General features: G+C 36.2%; 4 protein-coding genes across 15 annotated transcripts; 2 read left to right on the forward strand and 2 right to left on the reverse strand.

Annotated features, from left to right (window-relative positions):
- Positions 1-1529: 1529 nt before the first annotated feature.
- Positions 1530-6773, reverse strand: LOC114749333 (E3 ubiquitin-protein ligase RLIM). Of its 6 annotated transcripts, none has more exons than XR_003740545.1 (8): positions 6277-6773; positions 4690-5098; positions 4074-4606; positions 3618-3812; positions 3382-3533; positions 2899-3009; positions 1922-2057; positions 1530-1794 (listed from the first exon to the last, which is right to left on the reverse strand). XR_003740545.1 is itself a non-coding variant. In XM_028937839.1 (7 exons), the coding sequence occupies exons 1-7, from the start codon at positions 6418-6420 to the stop codon at positions 1997-1999; spliced, it is 1599 nt and encodes a 532-aa protein (XP_028793672.1). In that variant the 5' UTR covers positions 6421-6773; the 3' UTR covers positions 1530-1996. The 6 variants fall into 6 exon arrangements, 4 of the variants coding, with proteins under 4 accessions (XP_028793672.1, XP_028793671.1, XP_028793673.1 ...); XR_003740546.1 differs by having other exon boundaries at positions 1530-1834; XM_028937839.1 differs by having other exon boundaries at positions 1530-2057; positions 4074-4600.
- A 3111-nt stretch (positions 6774-9884) lies between these two features.
- LOC114749337 (carbon catabolite repressor protein 4 homolog 4) lies at positions 9885-14306 on the forward strand. The gene is given in 11 exon segments (XM_028937844.1): positions 9885-10007; positions 10231-10331; positions 11105-11145; positions 11382-11431; positions 11528-11597; positions 11696-11817; positions 12300-12400; positions 12403-12432; positions 12619-12763; positions 12902-13049; positions 13599-14306. Coding segments are annotated over 11 exon segments (1173 nt in total). The 5' UTR covers positions 9885-9951; the 3' UTR covers positions 13908-14306.
- Positions 14307-15631: 1325 nt separating this feature from the next.
- LOC114749336 (fatty alcohol:caffeoyl-CoA acyltransferase) lies at positions 15632-17286 on the forward strand. Its single transcript, XM_028937843.1, has one exon. It carries the CDS (start codon positions 15753-15755, stop codon positions 17109-17111), a length of 1359 nt encoding a protein of 452 aa, XP_028793676.1. The 5' UTR covers positions 15632-15752; the 3' UTR covers positions 17112-17286.
- Positions 17287-17324: 38 nt separating this feature from the next.
- On the reverse strand, positions 17325-22013 carry LOC114749331 (pentatricopeptide repeat-containing protein At4g19440, chloroplastic). 7 transcript variants are annotated; one of them, XM_028937831.1, is made up of 4 exons: positions 19175-22013; positions 17914-17986; positions 17754-17823; positions 17325-17673 (listed from the first exon to the last, which is right to left on the reverse strand). In XM_028937831.1, exon 1 carries the CDS (start codon positions 21852-21854, stop codon positions 19368-19370), a length of 2487 nt encoding a protein of 828 aa, XP_028793664.1. In that variant the 5' UTR covers positions 21855-22013; the 3' UTR covers positions 17325-17673; positions 17754-17823; positions 17914-17986; positions 19175-19367. The 7 variants fall into 7 exon arrangements, with proteins under 7 accessions (XP_028793664.1, XP_028793663.1, XP_028793662.1 ...); XM_028937830.1 differs by having other exon boundaries at positions 17325-17823; XM_028937829.1 differs by having other exon boundaries at positions 17754-17986.

Below are 22013 nucleotides of genomic sequence, written 5' to 3' on the forward strand. Positions count from 1 at the left end.
GTCATTTCTCAATATCATCGTTAATATAAAAAATTATAATTAAACATAGTATTAATAATTAATGGGTTTTTACTAAATATTACAACTCATTTTTATCTAGTTTTGTAAATATAAAACTTATTTTTGCCTTTTAAAGTGTAGATTCCTTTGCTATTTTTAAAATAAATTATTTATGACTTACATTATATATATTGTAAAGTTTATAAAATATTAATATATTTTTTTAATACAATTACTCTGTGAATTCTTGTTAATCTTGTTGAAAAGCATTCACGAGGACGTACTGAAATATATATTTCAAGAGGGACACTTAAAAAACACTTAAAAACGCTGTGCTTTATAAATTGCATGAATAGTTTTCTAATACTCCTTCACTCCTTAATATAGGATCTAATTAGAGAGTTGATGTTGGTCTTATATATAAAACTTATTTCATATGTTTAACAATTTTTTTAAATTAACCCTATTAATATTCCCTAATAATAATCAAGTAAGAAAGAATGAAGGAAATTAAGAAAATACTTAAAGTGTTTTAGAAAAAATATACAACATTAACTACTTTAACTAATATATTTAATTTATTCAAATTAATTAATTAAATATTATATTAAAGAGTAGTTTTCTTTTAAAGGGGAAAATCCATTGAAACTATTGTTCCTGGATTCCAATAGAAGCATCTATGCATCTCTCTTGCCGTTCTTGTTCATTTAAAAAAAAAAAATGCTATGTGATTGTTCATTTTTGGTGTTATTTCCTCTTTTTTTGGGGTGAATGGTGTTATTTCTTTTGGTGCGTATCAACGACGCGTGATTCGAATCCTATGACCTATCCTGGTGATTTCTCCACCAAAAACAAAAAATCCTATCCTGGACTCCTGGTGAGCCTGTGACATTACTTGTAAAATGTCATGTGGGCCGAACCTAGCCCAACCAATCTGTCCAGCCCATTGAACCCAAGATCTTCCCCCCATAGGCACTGGATTGGTAGCCAAACCCACCCAACACGCCCGTGTTTAGTCCTATTACTGTTGTTATTATAATTACCACTATGATTATGATAATCATTTTAACTCTTTTTTTTCCCCCCAACCTCTCGTGAGATACTAGTAATTCTAATTCTAATTACTGAAGTGACATGAAAAGTGAGGAGGAAAAAGAAAGAAAGAGCCCAACTCTTTGAAATCACAAAAACGAAAGCGAAGTTCATTTCTAGGGTAACCGCCCCAACTCGTAGTTCCCTTTTCCATTCTCCCTGGAAATGTATGGTTTAAACTCAGGGATCTATCAGTTCGGTAGGAGACAGTCAGGCAAATTATCGGTGCTTGTCTCACCCTTATAAACTTTATCAAAATACTTCCTATAATTGTGCTGCAACAAACATGCTTTGCTTCCCCCTTTTTGCTTTCCTTTTTATCCCTTTTCTCCGGAAAAGTGAAAGAGCAAATTATACATATGCAAAACTGATCATTGCTTTCATGCACGCACTCCTCTAAAGTTGCAGTCAAACATGGGGAACCAAAAGCATCAAATTTGACTGACTTTTCTTCTTTTGGTAGTATAATCAATGCCTAAAAGGAGCATATCAATAATTGCTTTCAGAACCCGGAGTGGGTTTTGAAAAAAGTGCGCATATTTAGTTGCAAGTGAAGGAAAATACAAGGGGGAAGGAAGACTCTTCAAAATGGCATAAATATCCGCGACCAGCATAAGATTTTGATCCCTTTTTCAGAAACGTATTCACAATGTTCCTCCTCAAAAAACATCATCCCATCTCTCACTCTTTTCTGAGTTTTATCTGGTGATGAAGGCACAGAAAGCAGTAGTTCAGTCCATTTCTGCCATATGTTGAAGTTACATTGAGCAATGACAGTAAATAATCCTTGGGCAAAAATGAAAATACTGGCAGAAAAGGAATGAACTACCTAAATTTTTGTCTTTCGGTTGCACAACAATGAGCTTCTGGGGTCCGTGGGAGATTTTGAATAACAAGTGGCCCCTTAGTTCTCCATTGACAGTGAATCAGATATGCAGATGTCCCTCCGACATAGTGGACATACCCTGTGTGTACAAGCTAAATTTTTTAGCATCCCTGCTACTGACATAATCATTAAAATAAGCAGAGAAAATAAGAAGGTGCATTTTGACCATCAAAGAACTGGCAGTTTTTGAAGACTATTATATGTTCGAAAGAAATTTATAGCAGTAAGTTTGCCACAGAGGAACTTGAGTTGTCCCAAATCCTGCTCAACATCAGCAAAAATATATTTGTTTTGGCTAGAATAGCACAGATAGAAATGTCCACAGAAACTATGCTAGTATAAGAGATAATGAAAGATCAAATCTTTTTTTCCTAATGTAAACTACTCGCATTTAGCACTTAGGAGCGGGCCTAGATTCCCTTTAGTGACGGGGGGAAAAGTAAAGAGACAGAAAGAGAAAGGGCAGGATTTTGTGGAGGGAAAAGTGAAGACAGTGGTCTCACCCCTATCCCTCTTTCTCTCCTCACTTTCTCCCCCAGTGACTCACTTCAATAATACAAGGGGGACTGCAGGTTAATAGTTCCTAGAAGGTAAGGTAGGCAGACCATAAGATTTGCTCAGTATTCACACAACTCAGATGATGCTGACACAGTATTCCACTATCAGGTTATGTTATGACTGAGAAAAATAGAGAAGGGAAATAGAGAAGGGAAGCTTTAATTGAGACCTTCCTTCTGACTTAAATATAACCTAATCCTTTCATCTCCTCAATCCAAACATGCACTTAAGGTGCCTCCAATACAGAAGAAAAAGAACTCATCCATGTTTTACACTCGCCTATGAATTTCCTTGAGCACTTGTCTACGCAAAGATATAAAGTTCAGCGGGTTAAAAAGAAGGAAACAGCAAAACCTCCATACCTGTGAATTTCCTTAAGCCACTTGTCTATGCATGTTCTATGAAATTGGTGATGGCAAGGCAGCTCACGGATGCTGTCTCCATCCTCATACTCCACCAGGCATATGTAGCATCTGTAAATTAAGGAATGACAAAGACATAGGCAAAACCCCATCATTAAATCTCTCTATTAGTGAAATTCAAATGGTGATCTCAGCAAGATTTAATAACAGTTTAACTTGCAAAAAGGCATATTGAGATGTAAGTCAGGCTCCCAAAACATGATTAAAGGATTTAGGTAAAATTTTTGCATCTTCATTAGTGATATCTTTGCTTTCAAGAAAGTTGCATGCTAAGTAAATTTTATCTAATACGTTACTCATAAAAATGAAGTATAACATTATAAAGAAAAGGAAATAAAAGCAACAAAAGAACAAGAAAAAAAAAATCCATTACATGCATTTGATAAACTGAACAACAAATGGTGGTCGAATTCGAACACTTACTGGGCAGCATCCTCTTGATGTTTATGCAACTTTGTGTATGTTTTGACCGGCAAAGACTCCACAACATCATTAGGCGCAGGAACAGATCCAATGGAAGACACAGAAGGGCGGGAAGATAAAACCGCAGATTGCTGGTGAATTTCATCCAGAACCTAATTAAAATATGTATAGAGGATTCACTTTGTATAAACAGATAATGGAAGGTCATCTTGATAGCCACCGTCATATAAACATACCTCAAATAAGGCTTCAGCTAGCATTACAATTCTTGATATGCTAGCTCTAGTACCGGTATCATCAATTGAACTAGTATCACGACTACCAATTCGGCATGTACAATGACCATTTCTATGTTGACCAGACAAGATACAAGATCTGTCATGTCCAGATAGATTTTCAAACCGGCTACCCAACCGCTGAAGAGCACGAACCTGCACCAGTTTATACATAGGTCAATAAAATTGCCTGTACTCTTGCAGAATGATCCCAAGCATCAACGGTTCTTTCTTTACATTAAAATCTCATAATTGAATTATGCTTAACATCAATGTCATTACCTTTCTATATCCTCCGGGTATGCCACAATTATGTTCTCATAAGAATGACATTTTGGTTATGCTTTCAGGTTTTCCCCCTTTTACCAAGTTTTATTAGCCGAAGTAATATAAAGGCATCAGTATCTATTCACAAACCTGGGATCTTATTCTTCTTCTCCGTTCAAGGAAGTTGGATCTGTGTTCCAGCAGATCTTGGTACCTAGTTTCTCTTGACCGCGAATTCTCAACCTCATAGTCTTGGATGTTGAATAAGGAGTTAGAAATACTGGATGGAGGATAACCAGACATAGAAGAAGAATTTATAGCATTACTAAAAGATGGTAATACTCTTGAATCTCCCTCCCCCGCTTGTCTTTCATTATCCTCCCTAGTATCCCTTGCTTCTCTCTCTTGTTGCCGGGGGCAAAAGCTGACATCAGAGAAAGCTGATTGGCGAAGAACTCTATTACGAAGCCTCCCAACACTTAGAGTCCGGCTGTACCGAAAATTCCGTTCCACAGGTTCTCGAGCTCCATTTTGTCGACCCTCAATATTTTCAGTCTCAGCATGAATTCTTGAAGAAAACAAGTTTAGATCCAGCCCTTCACATGAACCATTTCCATCTCTAACCGCATTCTGTCTAGAAGAAGATGAGGGATTACCCTGCAAGTTGCCAGATGAATCTGCTGCTGGAAAATTAGAACAAAAACTATAAGTGTCTTCATTATGTTGTATAGAAATTTACCAAAAGAAGGAAGAAACAAGTCATTACATTGTCGAGTTTCATTTCTATTAACCAAGCTGCCAGTGGGTCCTGGATGCAGACTCCGATCATCTTCATTATTGAATATTGACATAGTTGTAGAAGAAGCATGGCAGGACCTTGATGACCCTAAACTGGTTGTTCTGCTAAGTCTGAAGCTTATATTACCAGGAATAAGGCTAAACCGAGAAAGGAATCGACCACCAGTTGAAGAAGCACGTGTAGATCGGCTACGAGTTCTGGAGGAATTACTGGAGATGCTTGTTTGATCCCACTCACTAAGGTCAATGTTGGAAGGCATGCAAGGCATGTCATCAGATGTTTTCCTTTTATCATCTCTAAAAGACTTTGATTTCATCTCATTTGAGCGCGTCCCAGTGTAACAGTTGTATGTAACACCATTGCCATTTGTTTTATTCTGGTCACAAACCCACAGCATGAGATACAAACCGCGAATAATAGATTGAAAGGAATCAGGTCTCATAGTACACATTTCATTAAGGACGAAAGCAATGCATTACTACAATTCAATGTCAGCACCAATTACACTTAAAATCTTATTTTTAGAGATTGTATTTTCAAAATATCTGTTGCTCATTTCAAGAAAATTTGGCCGCGTGATAGATTTTGTATCTATTGGCTTGCACCGTAACGGAACATATCAAATCATCTTCATACTTAAAATTCACGGGTATAAATATGTTTAGTAGTCTATTCGAAGTTGGCAGTTTGAGTATTTAACCATAACTTCTCTCTATTCTTTTAAAATAAAATTATCCAGCCATAATATGTATGAATACCGTTATCAGATGTCCACTTGCTCTTACATTTAATAGAAAGTTGCCTCACTGGTCAAAACTAAAAAAACAGACGGACTAAGGTACAATCTCTTACATATTTGTTACTGGGTTTTCCAACAAAAATGTGTGAAAAAAACACTCAAATAAATCCAATCTAAAAAGAAAATCTAAAACCTATACACTTAGATGCAAAACTCGTATGTTAATGCTAGAGAATGTGATATAATAACTGTACCAAAGTTTTCTCCAGAACAAAAAGACAGACCAAACAAAGGTCATAAAATCATTGCCTATATATAAGATTAGTTTCAACTAACAGTGAACATGACTAGAGCTTGTTTTTCAGAGTCTTCAGCAAAGTGATCGCAGTGACAGCTTTCATCTATTATTATAAACTAGAGTGTGCCCCATGCTTTTTAACAGAATTCGAAATGACACATATTGTTCATCACCTTTAAGCATTGCGGCTTTCATATGATATACGAACTACCCCAAAAGACATCAGTTCACTAATATGAAAGCAAAACAACAAAACAGACACTTAAGCAGGGGGGGAAACAAAGGGGTGAACAAGAGACCAGAAAGCTGAGGACCAGAACAGATCGTCTACGGTACAATGCAAGAACAGAGAAAAACAGTAAAAGCAATGTGATAAAATTGAGAGCAGAATCTGTGAAGAACCGGTTCAAACTGCCCTGAAACTCTCGATGTGCCTTAACCAGAACTTAAGCTCGAATAAGCAACCTTATAGGAGAATCCGAACAAAGTTACAGGGATGGGAGAACGAACTACTAACCTGTGCGTCATGAGATCCAGAGGTTGTTCCCAGACAATACGACTGAAATCCTCTATGTCCTTTCTTAGATCGAACCTTCCGGAAACTGCCGGAAGATGACGACGAACTGCAAGAGGAAGTGCCTTTGCTACCACTAGATCCCATGGACGCATCAATGCCTCCAGAAATCTCCAAGCAGCAACGCTTCTCTAAGTATTTAACGCCACAGGAAACAACTAAAACCCAGAAATCAAAATGCTTCAGAATTCAGATCCACATTGATGCCAAAGTAAAGTCGCAATATTTACTTGGTCAAGCATTGTCGTTGTCGTTTGAGTGAAATGTAAAGTCACACAGGCAAAATGGGACCAAAGAAAGAGAAGCATGTGAAGATAAAGCGTTGGGAAAGAGAGAGAAGGGGGTGATGGCAGAAGCTCAGTGAATCAGACAGAGTAAAGCGCAGTGAGAGCAAAAGGCCATTCCCCACCTAAGAAGTGAGAACGTGGATATTCCAGACTTCAGGTTAGGAAGACGAGAAAACTGGCCTATACTCTGCCAACATGCTGGCGATTCATGGTAGATTGTGGTTGGATTCATCACTCTTTAATGTCCAAGACTGGTGAATAGTGCTTACAGTTTTTACCCTCTGTTTTTCTTTTTGGGCAACATGAAAACAGTTATTTATCTATGTACTTCAATGGTGGTAAAATTAACTGACTCGCGAGTTAACTGTATTAACTGACTCGTGTAAAAATGATTTTAAGCAAATAACGACTTAACTCATCAAATTAGTGAGTCAAACAAGCAAAACCACTAGATTAAACCTATTTTAATGGCTCTGCTTATAATATCAGCAGAATATATTTACAGCGAGAGAAAAACATTTTAATTGATAAAATGTGACCCATATTTCAACAATATTTTTTTATGCAAACGGAAAAACATATTTCAACAACATATTATGGCCTGATTGCCTGAATAAGCGAGCACATGGTTTACAAAATGCACACTACATCACGGGAATGACTATGTAAAAAGGATGTTGACAAAGATAATAGCTCTCTGGTACAAAAAAAAAAAAGAAAAAACGTGTGCCTTCTCTGTCTTTTGATGGTGCGCTGGGTTAACGCTAATACATCATTCACAAGTCCCTGTGGTACTTCAAGGAGGCATTAACAAAGAACCTCTCCTGTTCGTAGCTTCCCAAATCTTACAACACGGTAAACTAAAAGTAATTCTCCAAAGCTGACTCATTCAGTGACAACTTAAGATTTGTTAGAAGTTACGATTTATAAGTACTTATAAGTATATTTACGTGAGTTGAGACAAAATTCTCTTATATCTAATTCGTATTTAGTAAATTATAATTAAAAACTAATTATAAATCATTTCAAACAAACCCTTAGATTTGCAGCCAACAATTACTTAAGAGGGGGTTCTAGAAGTCATCCATTAGACAAGGTGTACTACCTCCGGTCTTAATTATAAGAGTTAGTTGACTAATTTGAGAAGATTAAGAAAATAAGTTAAGTGAGTTATTTGTAATAAATATGTGTTGTCTTTCCTAAAATATCCTTACTAATCAAGTTATTGGCTAGAACTACCATTATTAGAAGGACTACCTTAGAAAAAAAAATATAAATATGAGAGATAAAGTGAATTGGTGTCTTATAATTATGACTAAAATAAAAATGAAACAAGATCTTGTATTAAGGACCGAGTAGTATTATTTTAATTTGAAGGAAGCCTGCAAGACGGTTGAGACACTTATTATTGCAACCAACCCCGTGCTTTGATATCCATGGAAGATTGGTCCAAGGGGATTTTCGTTTTTGGTACATAAAGGTTTAGATGAGATTGATGGGTTGACTTAATCAGATTAACACGTCTCAGAATTAAAAAAATACTTATAAATATATCATCCATTCATAAATTTTTATATTGACACCGACGTTCAGATCCACATTAAAAGAAAGAGTTATATTCTTATTAATAGGGTCATTTTTTTATTGATAAGTGAATAACAAATACTTGAATGTTTGACGAGAAAAGAAAACACTTCACATTTAGTATTTTACAGTATCTCGGATAAAAAGATAATTTCACTTATCGGCAAAAAGAGACAGGAAGTCACTTTAGAGGGAGAAATCGATATATGCATATATATACATGGTAATGCGCACACATAATTATCTACATATTGATATTCAATCATGTGTCGGGTGATGCATAGTCTTATTGATATGATTCAACAAGAGCAGTGGATATATTTTCTGTGTTTTTGTTTCCGGGGGCCAACAAAGTAGATATGTTTCCTTGGCATGTTAAATTTACATGTTTTCACACGCTTGATTATTTTTTAAGTAATTGTTATATGCTACTCCTGGTTTTTAATTCAGAGATAGATAACTGATTTGAGAATATTAAAAAAAGTAGTTATGTTGGTTATTTGTCATAAATATATGTGTTTTTTTTAAAACTATCATCTTCAATTATATGCTTTGGATAATTAAAATTATTTTTTAATGAAAACCTGTTATAATTAATAAAAATATTTTGACAAAAAAATATGAGACAAAATAAATTAAGATTTTATATTTATTGGCCAAATTCAATCATCGATTAACACTTACATTAAAGGTGGGAGATAGATGGGACAATAAAAATATGTGCTTCCTCCGTGATTTTATAAAAACGTGTGATGTTATAGAAACCCTTTTTTAAGTTCGAGAATTATCCCGCAAACACAATTACCATCATAGTTATAATTATATTCCTGCTATAATATCATAGTGCTATTACGTAGCGAACAAACTTTTTGGCACTATAATTTTACTCTAGATTGTAAATCGATTTTAGTCGTGATTCATAAACTGCACCTAATGAACGTTTTCTTAAGGTTGATATAATTGTTAAAAAAAAAAAAGGAGGAAAAATCACAATTAAAAACCGTGAAAACTATAAAAATTTAAATAAGGATTGTTACAATATTTTAACAGATTTTTAAAATAATTGATTTGCAAATAATAACATATCTGTGTGAAAATACCTAACTCAAGATTTTATAATTTTTATGATTTTTTTTATCATTTTTCCCCCAAAAAAATCAAATAACATGTACTACATCCGGTCCTAATTATAAGAGTTAGTTGACTAATTTGAGGAGATTAATAAAAGAAGTTAAGTTAGTTATTTGTAATAAATAAACGTTATCTTTCCTAAAATATCCTTACTAATCAAGTTTATTGGTTAGAACTATCATTGTTAAAAAGTCTATTTTGAAAAAAATACATAAATATGAGAGACAAAATAGATTAGAGTCTTATACTTAAAATCAAAATAAAAATTAAATAAGGTTTTATATTAAGAACAGGAGTTGGTGTAATTTAACTTCATATCTTACAAAGATTTATCACGTGTCACGCTCAAACATCTTTTATAACCGCAATTTTCTCCTTTTTCTTGTCTTTTTTTTTGGGGGGGGGGGGGGGGTTCTAACGGCGGCAAGAGCTTGAGGTGTTTAAATTTTAACGGCAAAACGGATATTTCAGATGGATTTCCATCTCCCAAAACCAAGCGGGACGGTGCCAACATTGGGCTTTTGGCGAAACTTAATTTTGCGGTGTTTAGCAGGTGTTTCAACAACAAACACCTTGCCTGCAAGCCAAATTTATACACACCTCGACGGCCCCAGATATGTTAAAGGCTTTTCCTGCGCCTCCTCGTCTTCTTTCCATCCCCTCCTTCACGAGGTATGCCCCATCCTCCGACTGATTTTGTAAACCTGGTTTTGTCTCATACAACTGGGGTCTATTTACTGTCGCATTCTTGGAAGATGGTTATAGGAAGTGGGAACTTATGCATGTCTAGAGTTTTCTGTTTGTTGTTTGGTTTCATTTCGCTGGTGATTATTGAGTAGCTTGGCGGGTGAATGAGAAATCATGTGTTGAATCCGTAATTATCAAATTGTTGCAGAGTATATTTGAGCAAAATGAGCTCAGTGCCATCACCGCCCAAAATTCCAAAGTTCTTTTCTGTCGAAGGAAGTGATATACATTTAAGAAGTAAAACAGGTGGTAATGCGATGTTCTTAGCTGTTTGGTTTACCCATTTAAGTTTTACTTATACGTGATTATAATTTGGTCCACTGTGTTTTTTTTTTTTTTTTCATTCTGCGGTGGTTGTTTGACTTCCGTGTTCTCCATATGACAATTTTTAGCGTGATTGGCTTGACTTTGAAGTGCAAGAATTTAACTGTAAAGCACGATGTATTCCAATTGAGCAATTCGAATGCTGTTAACATGGGGTAGTATGATAGAGAATGAAACCACAGAGTAGCCAAATATTCTATCTCCGGTCTCCTTCTCTCTGTTTTCTTGTAGTTTCTTTATCTCCTTCGTTTTTTAACTTTAATGGGGTGGGAAACAAAAAGGAGGAGGCGATGGAAATGGGAAGAATGAAAGTTGAACAAGGATCCAGAAATGATGCACGATTCATTTCCTTCTCTCTTTTTATCTTTTAAACCAAGCCAAGCATCAACGGCAGCTCTAGATGATGTCAACTGAACCCAAAGGGCATGTCATTATAAAACAACATAAAAAATGGCTTCAGTCCTTGGATCCAGGTTCCACAGCTAAGCCGCAAAAACAGCCGTCACTTCTTCTGGTCTTGTGTGTTGGTCTTTATTATGTAGACATTTAAGCAAAACTAGTGGAATGGTGGTGACAGGTTATCATGTCATTCAATTTCTAAGTACCTTAATTTATCATTCCGACTAATTCAGGCTGTCTCTTTTCAGCCTCAGTTAATATTGTATATTCATCGATTAAAATAAGCATGATTTTCACAGGGTTCAGATTCAGCCTTGTCTCATATAATATATTGGCTCAGGTATGGCATTTAATGTTTTCATCCAATTTCTAAAAGGATTTTTTTACGTTCTAAATGCTGGCACAAACTATGAAATGTAATTAGTAACTATAGCTATGTTATATTTTGTGAGGACAAAAAGGGGTTAGCAATAAAACGAGTCTTAAGTTATGCATGAGCCCAAGTTATTAAGGATCTCAAACATTTGTTTGCTAAAACCTTATTTATTTTATTTTATTTTTTTATTTGTAATGTAGGTTTATGTGAAGAGCTCTCTATTCCCGCACTCTCCTTCCTCTTCACTGAAGTATATTCCTCTGGATCCTAAGTTACAAATAATGATAGCAAAATATGCATCTATGCTTCATTTTAATTTTATCATTGTTGTTTTTGCATATCGTAGGTGGAAAGCTCGTTCAAATGCAATTTTAACGGTTCTCAAGAATTTAGGAGCTGATTTTTTCTGTCTACAGGTTCTTTCTTTATAAATTTTGGGTCTTCTTTTATCTTCTTCTCTATCTAATAATATTGTAAACAAAAGTCTCCTTCTTGATGCCATAAACCTTTTCAGGAAGTTGATGAGTATGATAGCTTTTACAAAGGAAGCATGCTCGATATAGGATATTCTAGTGTTTATATGAAGAGAAGTGGACAAAAACGTGATGGGTGTGGGTTATTTTACAAGCATGATCGGTATGTTGAACCTTTTGTGCAGAATGCAAGCAACTTGTAGTTTTGCTGGCACAAGATTTGTAATTTAAATTTTGCATGAGTTATAGGAATTATAATTACTAATAGCTAATAGATGGATTGACGGATGCAGACATCCTGTCCAATGTTGTGATATGATAATTGAGCTGTTATAAATTGATTACTAATTGGACGAGTACTCTTGTCTATATCCACCATCTTTCACTTCCATATCATCCTTTGTAGTTGAATGACTCTCTTGCAAGCAGCCAAAACTCAAACAAAGTCACTATTTGCATCACATAGGTTTTGGTTAGATTCTTCATATTGCCTCGAAAAAAGAAAAAGAAAGAGTAAGATGTGTTTTCTACATGATTGGTGTTCTTTAAATGGGTTTTATGGGTTGTGACTCGTTAGGGAGAATATTTATCCTGATGATCGTCAATAATTGTAGTTTTAGATTATCCATTGTTTGTGCTATTTAGTGCAGAGCTGGTCTTAGAGGAGAAAATTGAATACAATGATCTGGCAAATGCACTTCAAGATGGGAATTCTTCAAATGATGTTGAACACAACAACGATCAGTCAGGAAACAAAAGGATGCTGCCCCCAGCAATGGTAACTTTTATGTTGTGCTATTGTGCCTACACACATTTCTGGTAGAGATAAACCGGATAACTTTATGATTTTCTGTTGCCTGCATTGGTTCTTTTTTAATATTCAAAATTAGAAAAGCTGCTATTGCACGTTTATTACCTCATAGATTGGACAATAATCTTCATTAATTTTATTTTTCACATCCAGCTCCTAAAAAGAACGCAGAAGATCGTGGAGATCCTAATGATCCCCGTGTGAGACTAAAGCGTGATTGTGTTGGTATTTTGGCTGCGTTCAAATTCAGAGATCTTCCTCATCATGTCGTTATTGTGGCAAATACACATCTTTACTGGTAATGGAATAATTTATATGCATGTATCATGCCGTTTTTCTTTTTAAGTTTCTTTGACTTCACGATAGACTTCTGCCATAACTTGGCTTGGTTCTTACGAATATGAGTTTGCTCAAGGAGTTTGCATTTATGCGCCAGGGATCCTGAATGGGCTGATGTCAAGCTTGCCCAAGCTAAATATCTTCTATCTCGCTTAGCGCGATTCAAAGCACTGGTATCAGAAAGATTTGAATGCGTACCTGAGGTCCTAGTGGCTGGTGACTTCAATTCTACGCCAGGAGATATGGTACACAAGCACTTCTAAATGATTAATTCTCTCTTTTATACTGAGGACTCATTTAATGGAAGATAAAATGAATTCTGTGATTTTGAGGATGGGAAATGACTTTCATGCTCCGAATTTTAAAAATGAAAAAAAAAAAAGTTGAATAGTGATTATAGTGATGTAATTAGCATTTTAAGAAGGATGAAAAGGGATTACATTTCCATTCATGATACTAAACATCGGTGTGAGTTAATCTTTATGTCATGCACTGCACTTATCAAGTAGATGCAAGTCCACGCACACCATCAGCGGAATTCACAAGGTGTGAAGTTCTCGTGGCATTTCAAATTGATAACTTAATGAGAATTTCTCCATGAATGTCTTATCTCTAACATTTTACAGTTTATCTCATGCAATATGTTCACGAGAAAATCACTGTTTTCTTTTAGTGACGTACTTTCAAGACTAGATCTGTATATTTTCTCAACATCCTGCTCACCATTTCTTTCTTTTTATTTTTTATTTTTGCCGGGCATCTTACTTATAATTTCAATCCCCTATCTTTTGCAGGTTTATCAATACCTTGTATCTGGCAACTCTTCATCAACACTAGTGTCTGAATGTTCTGAAGACGTTCCCATTCACTTATGTAGCGTCTATGCTTGTACCAGAGGAGAGCCTCCATTTACCAACTGCACTCCTGGATTCACAGGAACATTGGATTATATATTGTTTCACCCTTCTCACAATATTAAACCAATCAGTTTTCTTGAGCTTCCTGACTCCAGTGCCCCTGACGTTGATGGTGGCCTGCCTAACTTCAGTCATCCAAGTGATCATCTACCGATTGGTGCTGAATTTGAAATTATCAAGGAATAAATAGTCTTCTGAAAAGTTATATTTGATTTCTCTGGAAAATTGTGTTCTTTTTGCTTTCAGGAGAAATTCAAACAAAAAAAGGGGGGGGGGGGCGCAAGAGCAAGTGAATGATGGAGGCCAGCATGAAATAGTTACAGTAAGCCAAGCTTATTCTATATTGAAGAATCCCGACGTTTAGCGGAGAGAATGTGGTGACTTGGCGGTTTCAGCAAATTTATTAATCTCTGATTTTGTTGAATTGGTATCATTTTCTAGGAACATTGTGTTATGTCCTATTTTATTTGAGGGAAAGAAAATATTTTTTTTAAGATATAATGCTTTTGTATTCATTCATGTTAGTGAAATAAGTAATCTGTCAGCTTTCTCTATTGAAGGTGATAAATTTTGCTACTGTAAGGACTTGGATCTCCTACTGCGTGCTGTATCACTGATTTACACATCACGTTTGATGTTATTGACATCAATTCTATCCCCCCCCCCTTCCGTTTCTTATTCATTGAATTATTCATATCAAATTTTAGTTATAACATTTCAATTAAAACGCTTTAAGCCTGGCAACAAATAAGCGACAAAATGGCGCGAGGCAGGAGATGGGTGGGCGTCACTTTGTAGCCTCTTGACGTCGTCATATGAAGTATAAACAAAAGTTTTAAGAGGAGGGTTGGGGTGGAACATAAGTTGAGGCTGTTATTATTTCATCCTAAAATCACTAAAATCGAGTTTTTCTTTCCTAAGTTGCTCCTAAACTCTTATTAAAGCAACAACTTGTGTTTATCTCTTCTAAGTTGATTCTAAACTCTTATTAAAGCAACAACTTATCTATTCTAAATAAAATAAGATGAGTCGAGTATACAAATCATATTAGTTATCTTTTCTAATTATAAGTTCAACGCTAGCTAAAAGACTAATATAACCAACACAAAGTACCGAATTCGAGTTTGAGTTAGTATAAATATAAAGGACATTTCTTTGAAAAAAAAAATCTTTTAAATTAGACCTGATAATATTCAAATTTAATTTAGTTTTATATATACAAGGACGACTTAGTATAGCCGCTAAATGTGGGTGTTAAAGCAATTTGAGTGGTTGGTTGGGGGGACAAATGATGGTGCCAACGGTGGTCTTTGCTCCCCTCCTTGCCCACTTTTTTAAGTGACAAAAAAGCACTACTAAAGTGAGGTCACATAGTGAAGCCCGTTTGCTTTGGGGAATGAAATTAACTAGAAATAGTTTTTTAAATGTGAAATGTCATATCTATCTCGAGATAAAAACTAATAATGAAAAAAAAGTTGTCACATAATAGTGGTTACAAGAATGTAATAGATATTTCGTAAAATAGCATGACTAAAAATAATATATTTTGAACACATTCATTGGAACCCTAGCAGTTCTCCAGTTGTTACATAATTATGCATATTTTACGAAATTTAAGAGTGAATTGTGGAGTTAAAAGTTTATAGTTTCATGTCCCCCCCTCCTTTTATCTGAACTCAAGTCCCATTTCTGCCCTTAAGTTTGTTTTTGGTATGAATTATTGCGCTGCACGACTTATTTTGGCGAGCTACAAATCTACAATTATGTTGCCTGCCAAATTTGACGATAGACTTTGAGTTTTCTTATGTAACATGGACCACTCGAGTGACTTCTGAGATCAGCTTACAATCATAAGGTCACGACAGTCTCATCAGCCAACATCGCTATGTGCTATTCCCAGTAATACAAATGAAACCAAATTCCACTAACTTGATTCTTGCACACTATATAAGGATATGCTAGGTTCACTTGCATCATAAACATTTTATATTACATCTTTAGGATAGAGAAATATCATCTTGCTTTGGAAAAATGCTAGACATTCTAGAGGATGGGGAATTAATGGTGGGGATTACCAAGAAAAGTGCTGTAAAGGCTATGAATCATCCGCCAGCATCATTTTCAATCACTCTCTCTAATCTTGACCTTCTTTCTGGTCGTTTTCCTGTGACATACCTGTATTTCTTTTGTAGACCCAAAATATTAGTTCTTGACTTTGGAGCACTTGTTGAATCTCTCAAGAGCTCCCTCGCACAAATACTTGATTACTACTATCCCTTTGCAGGCCAAATTGTTCAGAACCCCAAAACTGGTGAGCCTGAAATCATCTGTGACAACAATGGAGCTCTAGTCATTGAAGCTCACGCCAATCTCCCACTGAAGAAACTAAATTTTCATAATCTCAATGAAACCATTCAGAATAAGATAGTGTCTATTCAACCAGGCTTCCCTCTGCAAATTCAGGTAACAGATTACACTTGCGGAAGCATCACTATGGCTTTCACTTTTGACCATGCATTAGGTGATGCAAGTGCCTTTGGCAAATTCATTGCGTCGTGGTCTGAAATAGCTCAAAATAAGCCCGTTTCAATTATCCCAGACCATACTAGACGCCTTCAATCTCGTTTTCCTCCCAAATATCATCCCTCATTGGACCAAACTTTCATCAAGTGCACCATAGAAGAGATACAGAACATGCCATTGAACAACATAATGCTTAAGCGTCTTTATCACATCAATGCATCAAGTATTAATATACTCCAGAGACTTGCATCTGCTGGTGGCACCAAAAGAACAAAGATTGAGGCTTTCTCTGCCTATGTATGGAAGATACTGATTGGAACCATCGATCAGAAGTACGATAAATGCAAGATGGGTTGGTTAGTGGATGGAAGACAAAGCATAGGGGGAAAAGAGAGCAGGAATTGTATGTCAAATTACATAGGAAATGTTTTATCACTGGCTTTTGGGGAGGCAAGGGTTCATGAGTTGAAAGAAGCTTCAATCTCAGAAACTGCCAAGATAGTGCATGAGGCTATTACAGAGGTGAACAATGAGGCTCATTTTTTGGATTTGATTGATTGGGTTGAGTGCCACAGGCCTGGTTTGATGCTAGCCAAGGCAGTGTTGGGTCAGGACGGACCAGTTCTGGTTGTGTCCTCAGGAAGAAGGTTTCCAGTAACTGAAGTAGACTTTGGGTTTGGGAGTCCCTCGTTAGGGACAGTCTATACCTCCATTGAAAGGGTTGGGGTAGGTTACATGAACCAGAGGCAAAGTGGCAGGGGTGATGGCTCATGGACCGTCTCTGCTATCTTATGGCCAGAGCTGGCAGCTGCACTTGAGGCTGACGCTATTTTCCAGCCCATGTCTGCTTCTCATCTTCAATTTTAGTACAGTGCATAATCTAGCTTTCATCTCCATCCTGCAGGTTAAAATGAGCACATATATCCACACACACACACACACACACACTTACTTATAAGTTTAGCGGCGCCCATCACAATCAATGTAAATTTTATCGTATTTGATGCTTTTGATAATTTCATCAGAGTTCCATGATTGCTTTACAAACGGTACCATGAGATGAGGAGTCAAGCATAACTCTACACAAGACCATCAAAATAAATATTCAAGAAAATAAAGTTGTCATATTTATTCAGGGAACAATAACTTATTCTAACCGCAGATGTTAGATGTACTAGGCCTTAGTTAGTTGGACTCTAGACTCTCGGAATTTTAAATTATCATTAAAATATGTTAATATGTCCAAAGTAGAATAAAACATAAACAATCCAAGGGGGGAAGAGAGGTTGCCCCACATTTCACAGGTTCAGGCAAGAAAGTAAGTCCCCTTTTGGCTTCTTCAAGTCTCCAATGCTATATCTAACGGCAGATTCAGGTCATTTGATTACTTTAAAGTCTTTTAGCATCAACTGTAGTTGACAGAAGGCTCCTGTATGGGGAAAATAATTCCATCATGGGACTCTCGCAAGATGAAAGTTAGTAAAACTTAAGACGCTATGAGACACTCACTGGACAAAAATTAGTAAAAATTAGAGTTGTCCATTTGATACTTGGCCATGTCACTTCGTTTCCGAAATGCCTGCACACAAGAAGTAAAACCACAGCAATAAATCTACAAACCATAGAAATACAAACATATTCCAATCAAGGACCAACAGAAGACCACAACCTGGTAACTGGTTAAGGAGCGAGAAAATCATTGCTGTACTGGCAGTCCTCGTATACTCAACAATTTAATTTCCCTGGTTTTCAAACACAAGCAATAGGTCATTAAAAAACAGGAAAAAAGTATAATATAATAGGAATATTTTTAATATTAAAAAGGAATATCATACAATAAGTAAGATCACGTCAATTATTTCCAATTTTTAATAAATATCGTATATGTTCAGAAATATTAGAGTATTCAACATAACACAGCTGGATGACTTCTAGGTCAACAATTATATGGCATAACTGGGTATAGTCAACTAAACCAACTATTTAGAAACAAAGAAGAACACATTATGTAACCATTGTCCTTGCATAGCCTTCAACAGTCAATTTATTTAAACAACAAAGAAAAGATATTTAAAAAAAGAGTTAAGGCGCAAAAATACCCATAAACTTTTCTCAAGAATGCACCTAACACCATATACTTTTTAAGGTGCAAACCTATCCATACAAGTTTAAAATAAGTGCAAAAATATCAGCTCTGTTAAAACAAGCTAACAGTCCTTTATTTTGATGGTGGGGTCAGTGAAATTTTTATGAAAGTACAAAAATACCCTCAATTGAAAAAAAAACCCTCAACCCTTTCCTCTCCCAACCTCTCGAATTCATCTCATACTCATATTTTGGATACCCAGAACAAGTACCACCAACAACCAGATTTCAATCCTTGGGTTTTGTGATAAACTTAAGAGGGTGAAAGATATCCCTTGGGTTTTGCTCAATCCCTGTCATCTTCAAAGGCTATACCTTTTACTGTTAATAATACCATTTTGTTCTTTTCACCGATATATTGTTTGATCTCTACATATATGTGAGCGAAAACTTTGAATTTCGAAAGTGTAGTGCACAAGTTGGATTTTTCTTCCCCCCAACCAAATGTTTTATAATTAAAAGCTCTGCATTGTTTTTTCTGGGCCAGTGCATTGAGAGGTTGGAGAGGAGAGGTTTGTTCCCCCCCCCCCCAACTTTAATTGGGGTATTTTGGTACTTTCATAAAAATATTGTGGGCCCCACCATGAAAATAAATGAGTGTAGCTTGTGTTAAGGGTTTTGATATTTTTGCACCTATTTTAAGCTTGCATTGGTAGAGTTGCACCTAAGAAAACTATAGTGTTGGATGCACCTTTAGGAAAAGTTTGTAGATATTTTTGCACCTTAACCATAAAAAAAACACGAGCAAAACAAGCAACAGTATATTTTTGTCTTGTATGACCAACCTCTAAAGTTCAAAGTTTAGCCTTCAATCAGGAATCTGAGGAAAGAGCATGCTGCCTTAGTTGTTGCCTTTAACCCACATGTCCAGATATCAAGCGTAAACCTTCATCTTCAGTAGATGCTGAGGTTGAACATGATTATGGCAGTATCGACCCCAGGATTCATTGTATCAACCAACTCTGAGAAGCTTCCTAATTACTCTTGAATGTTAAGTTTTGAAGGAGGATGCATCCCGTGAACCAATGTGGTATATGTAATTTCATCTAATGATAATCCACCACCAGACATGTGATCACACAGTTGAAAGGCTTCTTGTAGTTTCCTTTCCTTGCAATGCCCATTTACCAATGCATTATAAGTGACAGTATCTGGTGTTATTCCATTTACTGTCATCGTACCTAAAATCTCATTTGCTTCTTTCATATTGCCCAATTTGCAATACCCATCAATTATAACAGTGTATGTAATTTTATTGGGATGTACATTGTTTGCAGACATTTCAAGCAAAACACTCACCGCTCTATCCATCTGGCCAAGCTTGCAGTAACCACCAATAAGCGCAGTATAACATACAACATCTGGCAACAAGCCAACTTTTCTCATTTCTTCAAAAATTTCTTTTGCCTCGTCAAGACAGCCAATATTGCACATTCCATGTATTAGCAAAGAATATGTGGCACATGTTGGTGAAATACCCCTACTTTTCATGGCATCACGAAGTTTGATGGCTTCTATCACATTACCAATTCGACAATAGGCTGCTATAAGTATGTTAAAAATAACAGAATTTAGTTCTACTTTCTTGTTATTAACTAACTCATTGAATAAGTTTACAGCATCTTCAATTCTGTCAGACTTGCAATATCCTTTAATCATCAATGCATATGTATAGATATTAGGAACCAATCCCTTTTGCTGGCCTTCATGCAAAAGCTTATTAGCATCATCCATTTTACCCACATCAACCAAACTCTTCATTATACAATTGTAGGTTTGTATATCTGGTTGGATTCCTTGCTTAGCCATCTCTTCTTTAAGCTTGAAACCATGTTCGACCATCCCACCTTTGCAACAGCCAAAAATGAGAGTGTTGTATGAGACCCTGTCCAACACCAAACCCCTCTCAAGCATCTTTCGGAGTGTCATGTCAACCTTGTGCATGTTCCCTTGTTCACAAAGTCCATGAAGAAGAGCATTTGAGGTAATAGTATTGGCTGCAAAGCCTTTATCTGCAAGGCTAAACCAAAGCTTAATAGCCTCTAAATGTTTTCCACACTTACAAAGTCCATGGACTAATACGGTAAGCAAGCTATCACTAGGCTTGATATTCCTAAACAACAACTCTCTAACAAATCGGAGGGCAGAATCAAACCTCGCTTTCTTACATAGCCAGTGAATAACAAAAAAACATGCATCCTGGTTAATACATAACCCACTGGATAATATCTCCTCTAATATTTTCTCAGCTTGTTCCATTTGATTAGTTCTACAAAAACCTTGTAAAAGAGTATTAAGAGTAACAGAATTGGGTCTTATGCCCTTAGATAACATGTCATCATTGATCCTTAGTGCCTCACTCATATTTCCCTCCCTGCAGCATCCATCAATTAGCGTGTTATAAATGAATACATTAGCAGTAAAGCCACTTGCAGACATTTCCACCAAAAGGTAATTTGCTTCATCAAATTTCCCCAGCTTCATCAAAGCATTGAGAAGTACACTATATGTTATAAGACTTGGACTCACATTGCTTTTTACCATCCTTTCTTTAAATCGAAATGCCTCTTCTAATCTACCACTCTTGCAGAGCCCATCAATCATGATATTGTAGGTGGCAACATTAGGCGATTGACCAATCTCCTCCATTTTAAAAAACAAACCAATTGCATCCTCTGCCCTGCTTCCTTTAAAAAATGCATTGATTGCAGTAGTATACGTGTAAACATCAGGTAAAACACGTCGGCAATAAGCTTCAAACACTTCGTAACACTTTGGAAGTTCATTAGCCTTCAATAATGCGGTCAACAACAAATTGCAAGTTTTCTGAGATGGAAACCTCCCCTTTCTCCAGAATAAATAAAATATATCAACAGCAGAATGAAGACCCGTATTCTTGAATTGGGTGCAGAAAACATGAATCAACAAATCCAATCCATCGTGATTTTTTTCTGTGACAGCATTTAACTCCAATATGGAAGCAGCTATCTCAATGTGCCTATTATCATGGTCACAAAACAAAGTGGGCAAGTTCCCATCAATCAAACGGATTAAAAGCAACCTTGCGGGCGATAAAAGGTTCGAAGACAGAAGTAAACGAACCAAAAGGCAGTATGACCGAACCATGAACCGAAACTTAAAAGAATCGGCAGCAAAATGAAAGAAGTGAAGAGTTGTTTTGAGGTTCACATTGGATTTAATAGTAAAGAATAAGTGATCAAATTCAAGAGGTGACAAGCGGGGTATCAAAGCTTCACAAGTAGAAGAATCCAGAACCTTGCTGGAGAGAATAGAATGCACCAAATCATGCAGACTCTGCTCAGAAGAAGGTAATGAATGACTCTGAGGCTTTAAAGGCGGAGATGGAGGAAGGCTATTGTCGGTTGATGCTACCCCGCTCAAGGGGCGCGAGATGCGTGACAAGAAAGAAGAACGTATAGTTCTTGAAAGCCTTCTCAAATCCATTGAACAACGCAATGTTCGGAATCTGTGGGTTTCATGAAAATATCCAATGGTTTTATAATGAATCAGAAGCGGAAGCCATGACCTCAGCAGCTTTGCCCTGCCTCAGGAGAAAGGATGTGAAAGAGCTTCTCTTGCCACAGAGCGATGAGGGAGGAGAAA

Source organism: Neltuma alba, unplaced genomic scaffold, assembly GCF_004799145.2.
Source record: "Neltuma alba isolate B1F8T4 unplaced genomic scaffold, ASM479914v2 tig00006019_pilon, whole genome shotgun sequence".
Classification (NCBI taxonomy): domain Eukaryota; kingdom Viridiplantae; phylum Streptophyta; class Magnoliopsida; order Fabales; family Fabaceae; genus Neltuma; species Neltuma alba.